General features: G+C 33.1%; 1 protein-coding gene across 1 annotated transcript; it reads left to right on the top strand.

Annotated features, from left to right (window-relative positions):
• The first annotated feature begins 17,930 nt into the window (after window positions 1-17,930).
• LOC124935999 (selenoprotein F) lies at window positions 17,931-20,134 on the top strand. The gene is made up of 4 exons (XM_047476450.1): window positions 17,931-18,172; window positions 18,849-18,907; window positions 19,566-19,747; window positions 19,828-20,134. Exons 1-4 carry the CDS (start codon window positions 18,007-18,009, stop codon window positions 19,904-19,906), a joined length of 486 nt encoding a protein of 161 aa, XP_047332406.1. The 5' UTR covers window positions 17,931-18,006; the 3' UTR covers window positions 19,907-20,134.
• The last annotated feature ends 350 nt before the right edge of the window (window positions 20,135-20,484 follow it).

The raw sequence follows: 20,484 nt of genomic DNA on the forward strand, positions 1-20,484 counted from the left end.
GTAAATACTATATATATTTATTTATTTTTATGTAAATTGTAATTTATTTTAAAAAATATTTATATTTATAATTTTCTTTAATATTTAATATATTAAAATGTTATAAAGAATAAAATAATATATATATTTTTAATGTACATTATTTTATGGTAGTACCCTCTAATAATGTTTTAAATTTAAGGGAAAGTTATGACTATATTAAAAAAAATTATATCAAATGATTTAAAAAATTAATATTAGTGAGAAAGTAAAATAAATTCTATAAAGAATCAGATTTTGAATCAAACATTTAAATTAAGAATGACAATAGAGCGAATAGGGGCAGAGAGAGAATGCGTTTATCATCCCCGCTCCATTCTACTCCGGAGATTATTTTTACTATCACCTCGCCTCGTTTAGTTTAAGAAATTCCCGCGGATTACCGTTATATCATATTTAAAAAAAAAATATTTTTTTTATAAAATTATATAAATAAATTTTTAAATATTATATATATTGTAATATATTATTCTAAGGAAATAAATTAAAAATTCTTATAAAATACGAATAATAAAAAATATATTGGTTGATGTTATATATATATATATATAATAATAATAATACTTAATTTCAAAGTGTCTAGATTAACGGGTCAAGAGTTGTGGTTAATTTGGATATTTATGTGAGAGTAATTGAATTTTGAGTTGGGGTCGTGGGTGGACTCTCCCGCCCATAAACTTGAAAAAATAAATAAAAAATGTGATATACACAAGTTTCAAACTTGCAACTATACAAAATTAAATAAAAAATGTGATATACATTTTTTTGATTTTTAAAATTTAAATTTGAATATTTCTGCTGTAGGTCGATTAATTGTCTATAATCTATCCAGAAAGTTCATAAACGATTTTAAGATCAATATTCAACCATAAAACACCATAAACAACATCAAGCATATAAGCTTATACAATTTGAAATATAAAAATTTAAAATTCAAACTGTAAATATTAATTAGAAGGTGATTGAAACCTTACCAAGGATTGGAGAACACTCCTTGATCCTTAGGGAAACTTATGGGATGCTCAAATCCATGTTTTAAGGCTTCAAATAGAAAATTCAAAAAATCCGAAAACTTAAAGCTTTAATAGCAGATTTTTAATTTTCTTTGATTTGAAGGGGAAAATTGATTCATTGGCTTCAAAATTACTTAGGGTTCTATTTATAGCTGCCCAAGGTCGGTTGTGAGCTTCAAGTAGATTAAATCATCCAAAAGTCATTAATGACGTTTTGGCTGTTCTTGATCCCATTTGAAGATATAGGCAGTGATTGTGCCTATATTTGTAGGGGAAATGATCACCGATGTATGGTGATCATTTCACCTTTTGAATCAGCCGTTTTGGTTGACTGTGGAAGGAGTTCCATTTTTTTAGAAAATCAAAATAGGCCGTTCTTATCCACTCCGGCATCGTGACGAAGAAGACCGTGGCGCATGAAACAATGTCGTTTCATGCGCTTTAACGCGTTTTGTCAGCGTTCCGTTGACGACCGAGTATTCCATCAACATCTCGGCTAATGAGTGTTAACCGATTGTCTACTTCTCGGGTGCGCGCGTCTTCAGCCGAGCGCAGTACGCAGACGCGCTTGGAGCGTTGGATGACAATCCAACACTCATCTGACGAATGTAGCTTTGGTTGTAACCTTTTCTTCTGATTTCGGCTACACCCGATTATTGATTTATTTTTAATTTTAAACCTTAGAGGTTTGTTTGAAATTGATTTTTCTTTCACTCATTTGACTTTGGTTTTGATCTTTTTAAATACACAAAATATCAAAATAAATATGACAAATATTTTACCAATTTATTATATATATTTTTGTATATTTTTATGGTTAAATAAATAATTTTGGGGAGATGAAATGAGTACCTCATTTCATCCTAAATTATTTATTTTAATCCATAATTTTTCTAAAACTATTTTAAGATAAATGAGTACAACTTTTATCCCAAATAATTTTATTTTTATTATTTTGACCATTTTCCTTAATCAATTAGGCTTTAATTATCACAATAATTAGTCTAATTAATTATTTTAATTGGTTTTTGGCCATGAGGTTAATTATTTTGATTTTATTTATTAAAAAATAAATCAAAATATTTATTTTAATTTTATAAATTGGTGTGTAAATTTTTAGTACTTATAGAGTGTCCTTCTTGAATCGAGTTTAAATACAACAAACTGCTTTTAAAAAATGTTGATTCGAGTATGACATCTAACACTAGGCTATCCAATACAATTTATAATGAGGGGGTTTAGAAAGATGGAACTTGTAGCGTGCTGATTATTGGAGTGACCTGGTGAGGGTGTGTATAACAGTTCATCAATTTGCTTCCAAGCGTTTAGAGATATTTCTTTGGTGGTTATCCTTACAAGAATAGTTATTTGGGAACCCCATTATTATAAAACTTAACAAAGCACCTGTAAAATCCATGAGATAATGATAAAAATATTATCATAGGTATTGAAATATCAATTCTTGCCTGACATGAATATCAACAAATTATTCATGTTTAGTCATGTATAAATAGCTAAGGGTTATTGTCATGAAATATGTTAGGAATATGAAAGTGTTAGTAACGTTTCATGTGGGTCACTAACAAGTAATATTTTCAAGGTGATCATAAACATATGATCATTAGACCATCAACAAATAAGTCTTGGTGAGAGCTAACAAGCTTACTTATGGGGCTTACTAATAAGTAATACATCGTGTGATCATGTATTTATATATGATCATGGTACTATCCACATATAGATTTACCGCAAGAGTTAACAATTTTTCCGGGAAGGCCACTCACAGGTGAGGTAGAAAACGATCACATACAAATGATCGTGGTGCTATCAACAAATAGACTTTGGTGAATTAATAAGAGAAGTTCTATTGAAAATTTATAATCCATTAGAGTACCTATAAAGAGTAGGGTTTGCTCGAGTACCTTATCAAGAGATATAGTTTGGTTACCTATCGAGTGATAGGATTTTGTTTAAGGACCAAATAAGACATATGGTTTTGAAGTACTTGTTCGAGTGATAGGGTTTTGGTACCTATTTGAATGATAGAGCTTTAGGTCGGATCATGAATAAATGTTCGATGTGCTTGTTGACAAACAATTGAGTATTTTTGTGAATTGGGAAATATACCTATTAATGAATAGGATTTTGACTAGAGTACCTAACGAGAGATAGGGTTTTTATTTTTGAGATATTTGGTCGTAGTGATGTTGGGAGATGTGTTACCTTAAGAGATAGGGTTTTAACGGAATCGTGTATAAACGATGTCTTGACCTGTTGACAAATAGGGTTTTAAGACAGAATCATGTACGAACGATTATCACACCTATCAACAAATAGGGTTTATAACGAAACCATATATAAATGATGTCTCGACCTATTAACAAATAGGGTTTTTAGACGAAATCATGTACGAATGATTAACGCACCTATCAATAGATAGAGTTTAGTCACGGAGTCATGTACGAACGACATCCCGACCTATCAACAAATAGGATTTAGTCATGGAGTCGTGTGCGAATAACGTCTCGATCTATTAACAAATAGGGTTTAGTCATAGAGTCATGTATAAATGATGTCTTGACCTATCAATATATAGGATGTAGTTATGGAGTCGTGCACGAACGTCGTCTTGACCTATTAATAAATGGGATTTAGTCACTAAGTCGTGTACGAACGACGTCTCGACCTATTAACAAATAGGATCTAGTCATGGAGTCGTTTACAAACGATGTCTCAACCTATTAACAAATAGGGTTTAGTCATGGAGTCGTGTACAAACGACGTCTCAACCTATTAACAAATATGATTTAGTTACGAAGTTATGTATGAACGACGTCTCGACCTATTAACAAATAGTCACAGAGTCGTTTACAAATGACGTATCAACCTATTAACAAATAAGATTTAGTCATAGAGTCGTGTACGAACAACGTCTCGACCTATTGACAAATAAAATTTAGTCACAAAGTCGTGTACGAACGACGTCTCGACCTATTAACACATAGGATTTAGTCATAGAGTCATGTACGAATGACGTCTCGACCTATTAACAAATAGGATTTAGTCACGAAGTCGTGTATAAACGACGTCTCGACCTATCAATAAATAAGACTTCGTTACAGAATCGTGTATGAATGATGTCTCGACTTATTAACAAATAAGATTTAGTCACGGAGATGTGTACGAATAACGTCTCGACCTATTAACAAATAGGGTTTAGTCTGGATCATGTACGGATGATCTCAGGTCCTTGTTGACAGACAATATTGTTAATGAATCATCTTACAAATGATCTTTACACTTGTTAACAAACAAAGCTTATAACGAAATCATGTATAAATAATTTCTCGTACCTATCAACAAATATGGTTTCTAACGGAATCATATACAAATGATGTTTCGACCTATTGACAAATAGAGTTTTAACTGAATCATGTACGTATGATCTCAGGTACTTGTCAATTGACAAGATTGTTAACCGTTTATCTTACAAATAATCTATATGCTTGTTAATAAACAAGGCTTATAACAGAACCGTGTACGAACAATTTCTCGTACATATCAACACACAGGGTTTTTAACGGAATCATATATAAATGATGTCTATACCTATTGACATATAGAGTTTTAACTAGATTATGTACGTATGACCTCAGGCCCTTTTCGGCAAACAAAATTGTTAACGGATCATCTTACAAATGATCTCTATGCTTGTTAAAAAACAAGGCTATAACTGAATCTCGTACCTATCAACATATTGGGTTTAAGATACCTGACTACAATTAAAGTTTTATGGGATCGTGTACGAACAATTTCACGTACCTATCGATATATAGGGTTTACATACCTAACTACAATTAAGGTTTAAACGGGATCGTGTACGAACGATCTCACGTACCTATCAACAAACAATGTTTAGATACTAAATACAATTAGGGTTTAAATGAGATCGTGTACGAACGATCTCACGTACCTATCAACATATAAAGTTTAGATACCTAACTAAAATTAGGGTTTTGACGGGATTGTGTACAAACAATCACACGTACCTATCAACATATATAGTTTAAATACGTAATAACAACTAGGATTTTTAGCGGAATCGTATAACAATGATCTATCGCACATATCAAAAGATAGGGTTTTGATACCTAACTACAATTGTGGTTTTGACAAGATCGTGTACAAATGATCTCATGTACATATCGACAAATAGAGTTTAGATAACTAACTACAATTAGGGTTTTGATGGGATCGTGTACAACCGATTTCACGTACCTATCAACATATAGGGTTTAGGAGACTCGATGTTTGCTTACTTTGTTTTTGTAGTATCGGTCATGGATCTATGCCTTTTAGGGGAATATTTTAACAGAATACATGTTTCCCATTTTTTCCAAAATGTCATTCACAACTAGTTGAAATTCGTCAATAGGCGATTTTAATCTTTATTTATGGACAGATGACTCATGCTTTTGGATAAAGAAACATTTTTGTTCCCCAGTTCCTATCATTGTCTATCTCTTTTCTTTTTTCGAGATTGGAAATGGACCTTGGTCCTTTGGAATGAATTATTACGTTTTCGGATTCAAAACGTATCCGGGACTAGGTTTTGAACAACTTTCCGTCAATTGTGATGATTTTACTTCATCAAGGAATACAATTTATTTTTCCCCAACTTTCGAGATATTAACAATAAATTCTATCTCGTGTATAAATGATTATCCCTGATCATAACCCTTGAGGAAAGTGGTCAATATTATGACATTTTGTTAAAAGAGTGCAACTTATTTTTGGTTGCTTGCCCCTGAATTGCATTTCTTGAAAGTTCAACTCATCGCAAAAACATTTTGGGAGAGGTTCTTTGACTTTATGCTTTGGGTTTTCATGTGCCATTTTTGTTTGTTGGCTCGTGGGTATATCTGGTAGAATCAATTCATCCTTACCCTTGCCATAACAATCAAGACTAGAGTCTGAGTAGTAAATAGATGGTTATTTCAATACCTCAACCACTTGAGCCGTTTTATTTTTTCGTTCCTAGAGTATATCTATAGAATTGGTAATTCTATTTTTTCCGTAGCAATCATGTCTAGAGTCTAAGTGAGCACGAATGGTGATTTCAATACCTCAACCAACACAAGAACATTTTTCAATTTTTTAGAGATTTTTGGAGTTTATTCTGGTTCTCATTTTGATATTTTCATTTATTAATTTTTTTTATTCCAAAAGCACGAGTATCAAACCTCTCATTCTTTTACAAAAGAAACGATGAAGTGTCTTTCTCAATTTAGGACTCTAGGCCTCACTTTTATGGGTTTTATTCAAGTTATTTTTCTTCAAAAATATTCGATGGAGGGTTACTCTTAAGATAATTGTCTACAGAAGAAAAAGAGCTTATGACTGATATCTATTGAATCAGGATTATTGTGAAATCCTCTTTTATTTATGAGAATATCACTCGAATGGAAGCGATGTTTTTAACTTTACCCCTACTTGTTTCCTAAAATCCGACACATCAGCTCTAGGATGAGATCGAGGTTTTCTTCTTTTCTCAAAAGTTTTTCTATCTCTTGAGAAAGGGACTGTGGTGTTTTATTTATATGAGACCGGGCCCACAAACATGTAGGTTGCCTACAAATCTTCTCTTCCTTAATTTTTTACACTGAGAAGAATCAGGTCTCCGTAGTTTAGACACGAGTTCTCTGTCCATGTTGTAAGTTATACAAAACTTGTGATTGGATTATGTTGAAGTAAGCTTCTTTTAAGGTCGAGTTTTAAACCATTCTACGCATGCTTGATATTATACAAAATATCTTTGAAGCGCATCGATATTGTTTGCGCAAAAAATCTTCGCCTTCTAGGTTAGATATACGAACAACTTCTCCTAAGATGTTTTTCTTAACTAGGAAGGGTCCTCCCCATTGGGGTCAAACTTGTCCATGGGGTTCAGGAGTTTACGGGTTCGTTTGAGAACTAAATCACCTTCTTTGAGATTTCAAGGTTTCATCTTGTAGACACTCAATTTTTACACCCAATTTTATAGTTTATTCTTTAAATAATTCAGAGCCTTTGGAAATGTGTGACTTCCTAGGATCTTCAGGTGAATTGTTTTAGAAGTAATTAAATTTAGAATTTCTTAATGTCTAGATTTAGTTGATTTCAAATTTTTGTAATCAATAAAGTTAAGGTGATAAATTGAACTTAGATAGAAATACAATGGTAATGGTTTTGATTTGTGATTCTTAAAATATTCTAGGTTTTTTGAATAATTTAAGATTTAGGATAATAAATAAAAAATTGTTATCATTTTCGAATTATAATTATATATTAACTAAATTATAAATGAAATTTAAATTTAAAAAAAATCAAAATTTCACTTCTTATATGTATATATGTTTTCGAAATTACCCCCCATTAATTAATTAATTTAAGTAGCTATTGTTTAGTTGATTAATTAATTTTATCCTATAGTTTAGTTAGTTAGCTAATAGTTAGGTTGTTTTTTTATTATTGGTTAATTAGTTAGTTAATTTTTAGATAATTAATTAATTAAAATATAAAGGTTTTTAATTAGTCCTTAACAATATGATAAAATTTAAATCAACCATTCCCTTTATAATTAATTGTAGATTTTATTTTAATAATTTTTTTGTACAGTCTACTTTTTAGGTTAGGGGAAGATTTAAAATTTCATTTGTAAAATTGTAAAAGTGGATCTCAAGGAATCCATGCCTCAAGAGGAATACTAGGCCCATTCACATGGAGGACCAATGGATCTTGCTCAAAGAGAAAAAAAAATGCTCATTCAAAATGGGTCCAATGGATCAAATGAAGAAGGGATAGCTCAAGGCCATTCAAATTCAAGTCCATGAAGGAAAGGTATGCTTAGAGCCCAACCGAAATGGCATTTAAAAGAGAGCACTGTGGGCTTCAAAAAAGAGAGGCCCATTCAAAAGCCCATGAAGATCTTGACATTTTGAAATGGATGGGCTGCCTTCACTTGAAGATAGAAAATTCAACCCATGGTCAAGCTTAAGGACTACGGGCCAACTAAATTCCAAGCCCAAGCCAAACAAGAGGAAGAATCTAGAAGAAGGCTTCATGTTTGAACAAGCCCAACTCAAGGATTTAAAAACTAGAATCCGACCCGGGATCCACCCAATCTAGAAGAAGGATCTTAGGCAAGCCAACGGCTATAAAAAAAGAGCTGCACAAAAGAGAAAAGAATTAGTCAAATAGTGAACGATTTAATAATTAAATTCTAGTTACCCTAAAGTTCTGTTTTTTATGTACATAATATAAATAAACATGCATCTCATATCATTAAACATAAGAATCATATTAACTAACCAAATAATCTAAAAAAAAATAAAAAAATAAACAAAAACTGCATCTTTTTAGAACATTCATAGCCTCTTGGCTAATTTTTTTTTTTAAACTTCAAAATTGATTTTCTTTCGAGCTTAAATACAAACCAACATGTTAATAACAATCTCTATTAATCAAATTTCAGAAATCAAAACAGAAAAATTGACTTTAGATCAAAACTAACCCAGAACACCCAAACCGGGTATCCTTTAAAGACTGTAAAAACAATCTTTGTTTTTTTTATTTGTATGTTAATCTTATTTCTGTAAAATTTCATGATCAAAGTGATCCATTTGGGTTACCAAACTTGAATCTGTTTAAGAACATGTCTGAAATAAGCTGAACTAAAGAGCTCTAAAAAAACCTTTCGGTTTTATTGATTTTGGATTTGATTTGTTGGAATTTTTTTATATTGTTTTAGATTTATGTCTTAGCTAGAACCCAAAGGGATCAAAAGCATTCTTTTAGAGCATTTTATTGCATTTTTCCTGCAATATGATAAGACAAGATTGTGCTTGTGACTATAGAAGAGAACATCAACCAAAAACCAAGCCACCCGGTCAAGAAACATGCCAGCCATCCATCTTTTTTCATTCGTCACAGTCAGAAACCACGCCATGGTCAAAATCATGCTAGTCGGACCAGAAATAAGCCATCACAACCTTCCCATACTTAGCCAAATTCTAGATTTCCCCGGTCAAAATACATGCTAGCCATCACCCAATAACAGTCAAAAAATGAGCCATACGGTCGAAAACAAAGCCACCAGCCGATTCATTGCCTTAACCGATTTTCCACAATCCAATAGCCTTCTAGCCAATTCTCCTTAACTCCTCTCGGTCGAAAACGGTATCACACGATCAAAAAACATGCTAGCAGTTAATCCCATTTTTCCTTTGTCGATTTTCCACCCGAATTTCTTTCCCATGCTGCTGAGTTCAAATTTCCAAATGATATGTTCTATTATGTACCACTTTCACATAAATTAATTATTTTAAATAATAAATCAAAAGTAACGAAGAGAGAAAAAGAAAAACACACATATTTTATGAATGTGGTACAAAATGAAACATAAATTTTGGAACAGCAGATCTCATCTCCATGCCGCTATACTCAAAACCATGATATCCTTCACCCGGTACAGTCAGAAATAGCGTCATTCGGTCATAAATCATGCCATTAGCCTCTTTTCCCATACTTAGCCAAAATTCAGCCACCCGATCAACATAAGCCACCCGGTTTTCCCCTTCTTGATCAGAAAATATGTCACACGGTCAAAAAACTAGACCACTCAATTTTTCATACCTTAGCCAATATTTTATCCACCCGATAACCAATTAGCCACATGGTCGAAAAACGAGCCACATGGTCAAAAACCGAGCCACCCATTTTATTTGCCTTATCTGTTTCTTTTTTACCTTCCACCCGACTGATGCACATCCGACCGAGGCCCCGACCGAGGGTTGCCTCCTATCTTCTTCTCCACCCAATTTAGCAACCGACCAAGGGCTGCTAAGGTATCTTTGCTGTGCACGACTGTGGATGACTTCCAGCCGCAACCGAGGATGATTTCAAGCCACGACTGAGGTTGCATATGGGGTTTCTTCTTCAACCGAGACTCCTTCGACGACCTTCTACAAGCGTGGCTTGCTGTTCCCTCTTAGATCACAAGGTCACTACCCTAGTCACGACTGTGAGGACCTCTCATGGTCTTTGTGAGTCTTTTAACCCTTTTCTATGGATATGTTTATTTTTTTTCTTGCTTTTCCACTTTCTTTTTAGCCTTAAACTTTGGACGGCCTAGGTTGGACATTTTTTTAATGTAATTTATGACTACTTAAAATTAAATATAGGATTTATATTTTGCTTAACCTTAGTCATTAAATCACTTAGTCATTAAATCACTCTAAAAATGAAAATTCTAAAAACAAGTAGACTTAGGTTAACTTTTAATGTTCTTGATACTAAAAAAAACCTTTGTATATATTGATTTTAGATCCCAAATCTTTATGTGCTAACCTCTTAGGCCTTTAAGATTTAATTTTTGCATTTTTCTTCCTTGTACAAACTTTAAAAATGGCGAAAAACACATAATTTGAAAGCGTACCTTAATAAATCGATGAGCCAATTTTATTTAGTCGTAGGACATAACATGTACGAGTACCCTTTCCCACGCGTAACCAAGCACCAAACCGTTTAACGAATCTTTGAACTAATTTTTCATAACTTTTCTGAACTAAAATTAGGTGGAGACTTTGAGGATTTGTCAAATTAAATAAAAATAGATATTAACCTAAAAAGCCTATGGCATTACTGTTAAAGCCCCTACTTGGAGCAGTAATAGTAAGTTACATGATGTTCTATAAAACTCTTTTTTCTCTTGTTTAAATAGTTTTGAATTCATTTGAGGCCCCTCTTGATTCTATGAATAATAAGCGAGCCCACGCCAGATTGCTTAGACTACACCTCTAAACTAGTCAAAACGAGGAAATTCTCCTCCATAGGGAATTTTTTTCGATTACAGTTGTCTAGCGACTCTGCTAGGGATATTTCGACGCTTAGCTCAAAAAGCAAAATTGACTCAATATCGATTTATTAATTACACTTTATTCTTTTTCACCCCACAAAATAATCTTGTTTGATTTGTATGCTTGAGTGTGGAACTCAAATTTGAAGGTAGAACAAGTATACTTGTAGACGAAGCTTGGTCACCTATTGATTATGATAAGATAAAAAGATAAGACTTTTCCAAACTTTCCTCAAAATTTTTCCAAATTTTTCGAAAAATTCTCCCAAGTCAGTTTCAAAAATCCGGTCAAAGAAAGAACCGGCCTACGTTTGCAAACTTACATTGTTTTGATCATTTTAAATAAAATAATCAAAAAGGGAGAAATTGTTAGATAAAATTAGACCGGTTCACATAACCTAACTTAAATAAACCTTCCATGCAGGAACAAGGAACCGGACCGGTCAAACAAATGAACCGGCTAAAGAGACTAGCCGGTCAAGTCACGAAACCGACCAGGAACACTTGGAACATGACCGCACAAAGAAATGATCGGCCAAAACTTAAAACCGGAAACATCAGACAGCCGATCAGCCACAAGGCAGAGGAGTAACCGGAAGATGGCCGGTTAAACCACTCACACCGGAAGCTATCTGGTTAAGACAAATGACCGACCAAGTACAAGAAGACAACTTGGGTATCTGTTGAGGATGATACCAAAGGAACAGACTGAACATTTCCATATCTATATAAGTCTGAGGAAAGTCTGCAGACTGCAGAAGACAGTCCTACAGGATCTTTCCACTTCGGGATAAGTCAGAAAGGAGATCTTTCAAGTACAGACAACTGTCTAACAGACAGTGTCCACATTGAGTAAAAGACAAACCTAGCAGGTTTGTCTTACATACCGGAAGAACAGACTGTCAAGTCTGTGAGATTGACCGCCAGGTCTGAGGTTGACCGTCAGGTCTGAAAAGATGACCGCAGAGTCTGAATCACTAAACCTCTGCACCTCTGCTCAACCAATCAGATTCAAGGAAGTGAAATATGACCGTTGACATATTTCACATATAAAAGGAGCAGCTGAAGAAGAGTAAACACAGTGTGACTTAAGGAGGACACAAGTGACACAGTGAGCAACTAACTTACAAGTGATAAGAGTGTGTTCTCTCTCTAGAAAAGGCCTAAGTGCTAAAGTTGAAGCGTGTGTTTTGCAATTTCGGTGCAAATTGTAAGAGTGTTATCAAGCAGGAAATAAGTCTTGATCGGATTGTACTTGTATTCCTTAGTGAATATCCTTCTCGCGGTTTCGAGAGGAAGGGGTGACGTAGGAGTTTTATCTCCGAACATCCATAAAACTTGTCTTGTCATTTACTTTCTATCGGTTCCATTATATAACCGATTCGTACCGTTCTAACTTACTTAACTCTATCCAAGCCGAATCACCAGGTTACCGAAACCGACCCATCATTTTCTTTAACCTTCATCATCCGAAACCGGTTCTGCCTATCATACAAGTGTGCTGCTTCAACCTGAAACAAACCTCTTCCGCGCTTGAACCTAATTCAAGGGTTTGTGACAGTTTGTGTAGTATTGAAACCTCGGTGTTAATCTCTAACAGGATTAACCACCACCCTTTGAGTAAGAACCGCTAACCGGTCCAACCCCGGTCCTCCAGCGGCGTCCTAGATCCTAACAGATTATGTGCTTGGAGTAGTCAAATGGAATGACGCTCTTAACCCAGCCAAGAAGGATTTTATTACTTTATGAGTGGAGAAAAAATTAACAAAAATCCCGGATTAACTCCACCGCCAGTCTAGAAACACCCTGTGGGATTCTCAAGACTGTGGGTCGAGGTACGTCCAATTGAGAACGTTACTTGTATGGATGGAGTTCCTACGCCGGTTTCACAATTCTCTCTTAAAGACAAAACAAAATTTAGAACAAAAATCCAAAAGCCCTTCTACCAAGCTGCCGCCTTGATTCAGCCTATCAAGCGGAAATCCCACATGCGAAGCCTTTCAATTTATATACTCATCTCCATTTATATGTTGCATATAGTCTTTACATAGATGTTCTTCATATTTAAAAACCAAAAAAAATAATAAACTAAAAAACCAAAGCTCCTTCTTGATCATATCCAAAGGTAGTCATCTTCATCTTCATGATTCTTTGATTTTCTTGATCATCTTGCTTGTTCATCATTGAACATATTCAACCATCAATTTAATTATTCATACTTCTTGATCATACTTTCAGGTTCTCATTGCTTGTTCATCATTACTAATTTCATGATCATCATCTCTTTGATTGTTCATCCTACCTTGCTCACCCTCTTGGATTTCCACAAGTATCATCTTGATTTTTCATCCTCATGCTTTCTTGATATCAATCATCATCATCTTTAGGGATGGCAATGGGTACCCGTATGCCCGATATCCGTGGGTACCCGATAGTCGGGTTCGGGTATTTTAAATCGGGTATGGGGTCGGGGTCGGACATGGGGTATGAGAGAAGATACCCGATCGGGTACGGGGTCGGGGATGGGGAGTGTGTGAAACCCAAACCCGATACCCGATTATATTAATATGAAAAATAATTTTTTTTATTATAGTTTAATGTGACATTTCAAATATCTCATTATTACAAATATCATCATTAATATTTTGCTCTTATCCATACTCCACTCAAACATTATTTCTTTATATTCCCCAACAAGACATCATTTCTTTATATTCCCCAAAAAGTTATTTCTCTCATCATCTTCAAATTTTCTTTTAATAACAAGATGTATTTCAATCTCAACACTCTTCATATTCAATCTTTAACTTTTTTTTTAATATTCATTATATTTTTTTCACTCTAGCACAACCAAGTTCTTATTTTTTCAAGATCTTCAACATAAATACATAGGTAAGTAATGTTTTTGTTTATTTTTTTAACATTCATTCTAACTTTTCTTCACTTTAGCAACAACAAAATTCTTATTTCTTTAAAGATCTTCAACATAAGTCAATATTGTTTTTTACATTTATTCTAACTTTTCTTCACTTTAACAGCAACAAACAACAAAGTTTTTATTTTTTTTTCAAGATCTATAACATAAATACTTAGTTAAGTAATGTTTTTGTTTATATTTTTAACATTTCGTTATTAATAATTTTATTATTTATTACAGTTATTATGTTTCTTTTTCTTTAACTTCTACCATTTTTAAGTTTTTAATCGGGTAATGGGGTACCCGTCGGGGATCGGGTACCCGTTGAATCGGGGATGGGGATAACATTACATATAACCGTCGGGGTCGGGTTCGGGGTCGGGTAGTAAAATGAAAATCGGGTTCGGGGATGGGTACTTCACTACCCGACGGGTAGGGTACCCGTTGCCATCCCTAATCATCTTCACCACAACTTCTTGATCATAATCTACATCCTTCTTCATCATTACGAATTTCTTGATGATCATCACAAATTTTTTTATTCATGCTTACTCATAGATGGCTTGATCATTCACATTGATTTCACTTATTCATTGAAACGATCATCACATCAAGATTACTAGACATTCTATTCAACGAATATTCATTATACTTATTAAAGATATGGAGCCTATTAAAGATAAAGATGCCCTTTTACATTCCAAGGAGACTAGAAAACATAAAGTCTCATTCATTCCAAAGAAAAACGTCCACACCTACCAAGGGTCTGCCAATTAATAAATGACGCTATTTCCTAACACATTAAATCTTGTATATCATTAGTGTTATCATTTATTCTATTAATCTTTTAATAATGTATATAAATAGTGTTGATGTAATATCAAATACACATATAGAAAATATAATCTCCTTTTTACCATTATTCATATTATCTCTTTCTCTCTCATTCACTCATCTCTACTTATTATTTATTTTATCTTGTCTAACTTGGTATCAGAGCAATCAACAGGGAAAACTCTCTTACATCAAATTCTCTTACATCGATCCCCTTCTCAAATGGCTCAAAATAATGCCTACTCTCTTCAACATACATCTATTATCAAACTCGACCAAAAGAACTTTGTTCTTTGGCGTTCTCAAGTTGTACCTGCTCTCAAAGGGCACAAATTCTTTGGATTTGTCAATGGAGATCTCCCAGCTCCTATTAAAACCACAGAAGCATCGACTTCCACTGAGCTTTAGGCCTGGGAACAACAAGATCAACGTTTGTTAAGTTAACTCCTTGGAACACTATCTGAATCAGTGTTTGCACAGGTCGCAGGTGAAAACTGTATTTCATCTCAATACCTCTAGGAAACACTTGAGCGATGTTTCGCTATTCAATCCAAAGCTAGACTAATGCAGCTCCGCCTTCAACTTCAAACTATCAAAAAGGAGAATCATCCATGAAGTCTTATTTCCAAGTTATCAAGGTCATAACTGATAACCTTGCGACTGCCGAGCAGAAAGTTGCAGACGAAGATCTTATTCTCTACGTACTTGGCGGCCTTGGACTCGAGTATGAATCCCTTCTAGTCGCAGTTACTACACGTCCAGATTCTATTAATGTCGACGATCTTTCTGGATTAGTTCTCACACATGAAATCAGACTTGAGTCTCTCTATGCCAACTGTTAATGTTGTATATAGCCGTCGCGGAACTTCAGCGACTATGAATCATACAGATAAAGGTGTATTTTCTCCCTTTTTTGGATCTGCTACTCGTCCATCGACACTAGGTGGCTCTTTTCACTCACAACAGAGTGCCTCTACTACATCTTCTATTTTAGGGCAACCATCGAATTTCTTTAATTCAAGAAGGACTGACCCATCTCGCCCTCATTGTCCCTATCGTGGTCCTCAAAATCAAAATTGGTCTAAATGTAAAAAATGTGGTCGTTTTGGACATCTCTCTAATATGTGTCATTCTGGTTTAATTTGTCAACTTTGTAATATTCTAGGACATCTTGTAGGAACTTGTTGACGCAGATTCGACCATAATTTTTGTTCATCTTCCTCATCGACAGCTATGATGGCAACTCCATCTATTGTATCTGACTCAGCTTGGTACCCTGATTCTGGAGCAACTGATCATTTGACTGCTAACTTGGACAATCTATCCATTCATTCTCCTTACAATGGTGAGCAACAAATTCTAGTTGGGAATGGAAATAGGTTAAATATTTATAATATTGGACATTCGTCATTTACTGGTGCGCATAGATCTATGCATCTTAAAAATATTTTGCATGTTTCCATGATTACGAAGAACTTGCTTAGTGTGGCTCGATTTACAGCCGACAATAATATATTCTTTGAATTTTATCCAACTGTATTGTGAAGGATCAGGTCACGAAGAAGGAAATTCTTCGAGAAACCTTGCATAATGGATTATATCGACTATGATATAACGGAGAACCAGAAATCTTGAAACCAATTATTAGCTCTTAAATATCAAATGAGATTTTCTTTTGCCAAAGTCCCCTGTTCCTCCTATTCCCTTTCATGTAAGAATAAAAGTGGACTTTTTTTTTGTGAAAAGACTGTTTTGCCCCCTCCTCTCTGAGAGGGAACATATGTATATGTACTTTGGCAATAGAAGATCTCCCCCTCCTTAAATACTGGGGTGAGCCAAGTATATCAAGGCCAATGACTAATGGGTCCAATTTCTTCTCCCTAAAAAAAATTATGAACTTGCTCAGTACTGAATTCTCATCTTCACATTTGTTACGTTACAAGAACGTAGACAAAAACAAGAACTCTTTGTTTTATTAATTTCTATCAACTAAACGCGATTATATTATCCCCAATAGATAAGAAAACAGAATGCAAGCTATGAAATTAAAAACAAGTGAAACAAATAATCAACCGTAAGAGAAAGAATGAAAGTGTTATCGGATTTTTATTTGCAAATGGAATTACAATTGAGTATAAGACTTACAAATGAAAAAAAATATGGAGACGGAAATTCAATTGGACAAGTTAAAATGAGAAAAAATGGGACAAATTAATTGCCTTTATAACTTATATTCCATCTATTTGTACATGTTTACAATTTTTAATTGTCTAAATCATGGGTTTCTTTTTCAGGATAAGCCTTTTAATTATTTTTTATGGATTTGAAACTTAATAAAAAAGACATGTTCAAAATTTAAATGTTCTATATAATATTGTATTAGATGTTCTATATAATTAGATAAGTTATATTTCTATATAATTAGATAAGTTATATTTAATATAAACCTGAAATTTTATAATATTTTTTTTAAAAATTAAGGAGAACTAGCTTAACACAATTATGCTTCCGTTTTCATTTAAACGTTTTCAAATATAATCGAATATATATATATATATATATATTATATTATAACACATTTATTTAATCAAATCCAACTCATCAATGCTCACGGTAGTTACAATCAAATCATCAAACTAACTTATCAACAAATCATAATTAAAATTAAAATAATATACACTACTTATTTAGTTAGAATTATAATTGTTACCTAATTATTTATTTTAATAATTAAATTTTAACCATTAAATTATGTAATATAATTATTATTTGTTTTCAAAATTAATATGCATAGTTGATATATAAGTTTTTAATACAATTTTTTATATATAATTTTATTATTTAGCAATATTTTTTTAAGAAAGAATGAAACTTATTCATCCAACTAAATTGACCGAATCGCTCTTTAATTAACCAAATCGAGCCGATCATTAAACTAAAAGGACGGTTCTCAACTCGACTTCAACGATTTGATTTTACATTTCAATGTAAAAATCGACTAACCGAACTACTTAAATCCCTATTTTGTGTTTACATTTTATCCTTATCAATAAAAAAAAATATCAAAATGTGAAAGTTATAATTGTGGGGTATTGTATTTGTTTTTTTTATATAAATAAGTTATAACAAGTCAATTAGAAACTAATAATAATAAAAAAGTATTATTGAAGTATATGATAATAAAGGAGCATATGTATAAAATTAGGGCAAAAATTTATATTCTTACATCAAATTCCCCTTTCTAGAACTGTTGTTACATAAACTGATCTAGGAGATCAAGCTCAGGAAGAAGGGAAGGAGACTGAGAGATGACCAATTCCGTGATGTTCATCGTCTTTTCCTTCGCCGTCGCTATCACAACATCGATCATAACAGCAGAGCAATTGAGTTACAAAGAATGCGAGAATCTAGGGTTTACGGGTCTCGCTCTTTGTTCTGACTGCAACACTATGGCCGAGTATGTCAAAGATCAAGGTAAGACATGTTTTTTAGATTTTTTTGGAATGCTAAGCTGAAGAAGAATTCACTTTATAATATAAATTACAATCCCTTCGTGTTGAAATTTGCAAGGCCGGGTTATGTATGTTCGTTCATCTGTTCAATGTATTCATCAAGATCCTTTTAGATAGTTAAGAAATGGCTTTGAAAGATGATGTTTTATGGAATAAGTTCACAATTCCTTACCTTTCATTTGAAATTAATATTCATTTTCTTCATGGTCTCTGGTTAGAAGATTGGATCGAATCATAATTGAGAAATGTGTATATTGCTTGCTCCTGTATTCTTCTTTGATGAAAGTACTAGATGATTTGTGGGTACTTTATTGCCATTTCTTTCAGTTATTTTCATTTTGTTAATGCATTTTCAATGTTTTTGCTAGTCTTTGTCAGCATGAAACTCGAACATGTAAGTTCGTTCTTGGTTTGCAGTAAAATACTTACCTGTAACAATACTAAGTTTGAGATTTGATTTGTCTAAGTGGGTGATTATAACCCTTTGGCCATGGAAAGTCCTTTTATGATTTCTCTAAGTGGTTGATTTGAGATGTTTTTTATTGTTCTTAGTGGTTTGTAACATCTTTGAACTGCGTTATGTAGTTTATGATTAGTGATCTTACTGTTATAATGTTTGTACTTTATATTGACTCCAGAGTTGGTTTCTGATTGTCTCAAGTGCTGTACTGAAGACTCTAATGATTCTACAAGCAAGGTATGCTCTTAATTTCTAAAGCTATGTTGGATGTGTATAACTGAAATTCGAATTTCAATTTTATAAGAATTGGAATTCATTTCTTATGTTTGGAGATATCATAGAATTGCAATTCCGTTGTGGGAAGGATGGAATATAAACCTAAAAGATCATATACGTTTAATTCCATTGAAAATTTTAATTTCAATTCCTCATTTTAAGTCATCAAACAAACAAGGAATTTGGAATTGTACCTCAATTCCAACTCTAGTTCTCATTCCGCCTGAACCAAACATAGTTAATGTTTAGTATTTGGTTTGTTCTATGAAATTTTAACATGGAGCTACATCAAATTCAATCTCAAAGAATTTATCTAACCCAGATACTCACCAATTCTAGCTAAACAAGTAAGTAAGAGGTTGTTTGATCTTGGTAATTTAAAAAAAACTCTATTGAATCACCTATCCTTTCGACCATCAAATTATTTGATTCATCAACTAAATTACCCATACTTTATTTTGTAACCCAGATAATCCCAATGAACCTCACTTTTTCATCAAACAAGATTTTGATTTCATAACCTAGATTTCTTTTTTCGTCTTCTTTGGCTGGGGAGTTTAAATCCTGATTTGTTGGTGAAGAAAATGCTGAATTGAAGTGATTGATAATGCAATTACAGATTACATATTCTGGTGCAATCCTGGAAGTATGCATGAGAAAGCTAGTTTTCTATCCGGAGGTAGTAAATTTCATTGAAGAAGATAAGGATTCATTGCATTCCGTAAAAGTTCAGTACATGTTTAATTCTCCGCCCAAGTTGATCATGTTAGACGCAGAGGGACAACACAAGGAAACCATAAGGTAACATGTTTTAATCAAGCTGACATTCAAAGCTCAAATCCCCCACATTAACACCACCTTCAATTTTTTATGATTTGCAGAGTTGACAACTGGAAACGCGAACACATTGTGAATTTCCTTAAGGAGAAGTTAAAGCATACTTCATCGTCAGCAGTTTAATGGAGATTCAATTCAAATTCAGGGTTTCTTCTTGTTGTCATCATGGCTAATGCAAGCAAAAGCAGGATCAAAAGAGGAGAGAAAATTGACAATCTATACTATATATCTCGTAACCTTATTTTTCATATGGCTATATTGCGGTTGATACATAACTAAGAAGACAATTCATTTAAGTGAAGTTATGTTTAAACAAGGATATTTTCATAAATGAAGTGGGTATTTTCCTGACAACTATGAAATAAACCTTTCTTATGTTTACAACTCAAATGGTCAATTTGTTGGGCATTGGTAACTTTGATTTTCAAATTCTTTACCAACCTCATTGGTAATCCCCATTTGATCCAAATAGTTAAAAATCTAAATGTTTAGATTTAGTGATCCATCTATCCTGACAAAGGAGAAATGCTAAAAATTCACTCTCTTTTTAATCATATTATACAAAAAGAGTTTAAATAAAATCAATCAAAAATCAAACTTGTGACTTTTGTCCTTTTACAAACTAGTTTTGTCATGAGTTACATTTTATTATTACTGTTATTTTTTTAAGTATATTTTAGTTATATTTATATTATTTAACC

The sequence above is a fragment of the Impatiens glandulifera genome, chromosome 4, assembly GCF_907164915.1.
Source record: "Impatiens glandulifera chromosome 4, dImpGla2.1, whole genome shotgun sequence".
In the NCBI taxonomy this organism is placed as follows: domain Eukaryota; kingdom Viridiplantae; phylum Streptophyta; class Magnoliopsida; order Ericales; family Balsaminaceae; genus Impatiens; species Impatiens glandulifera.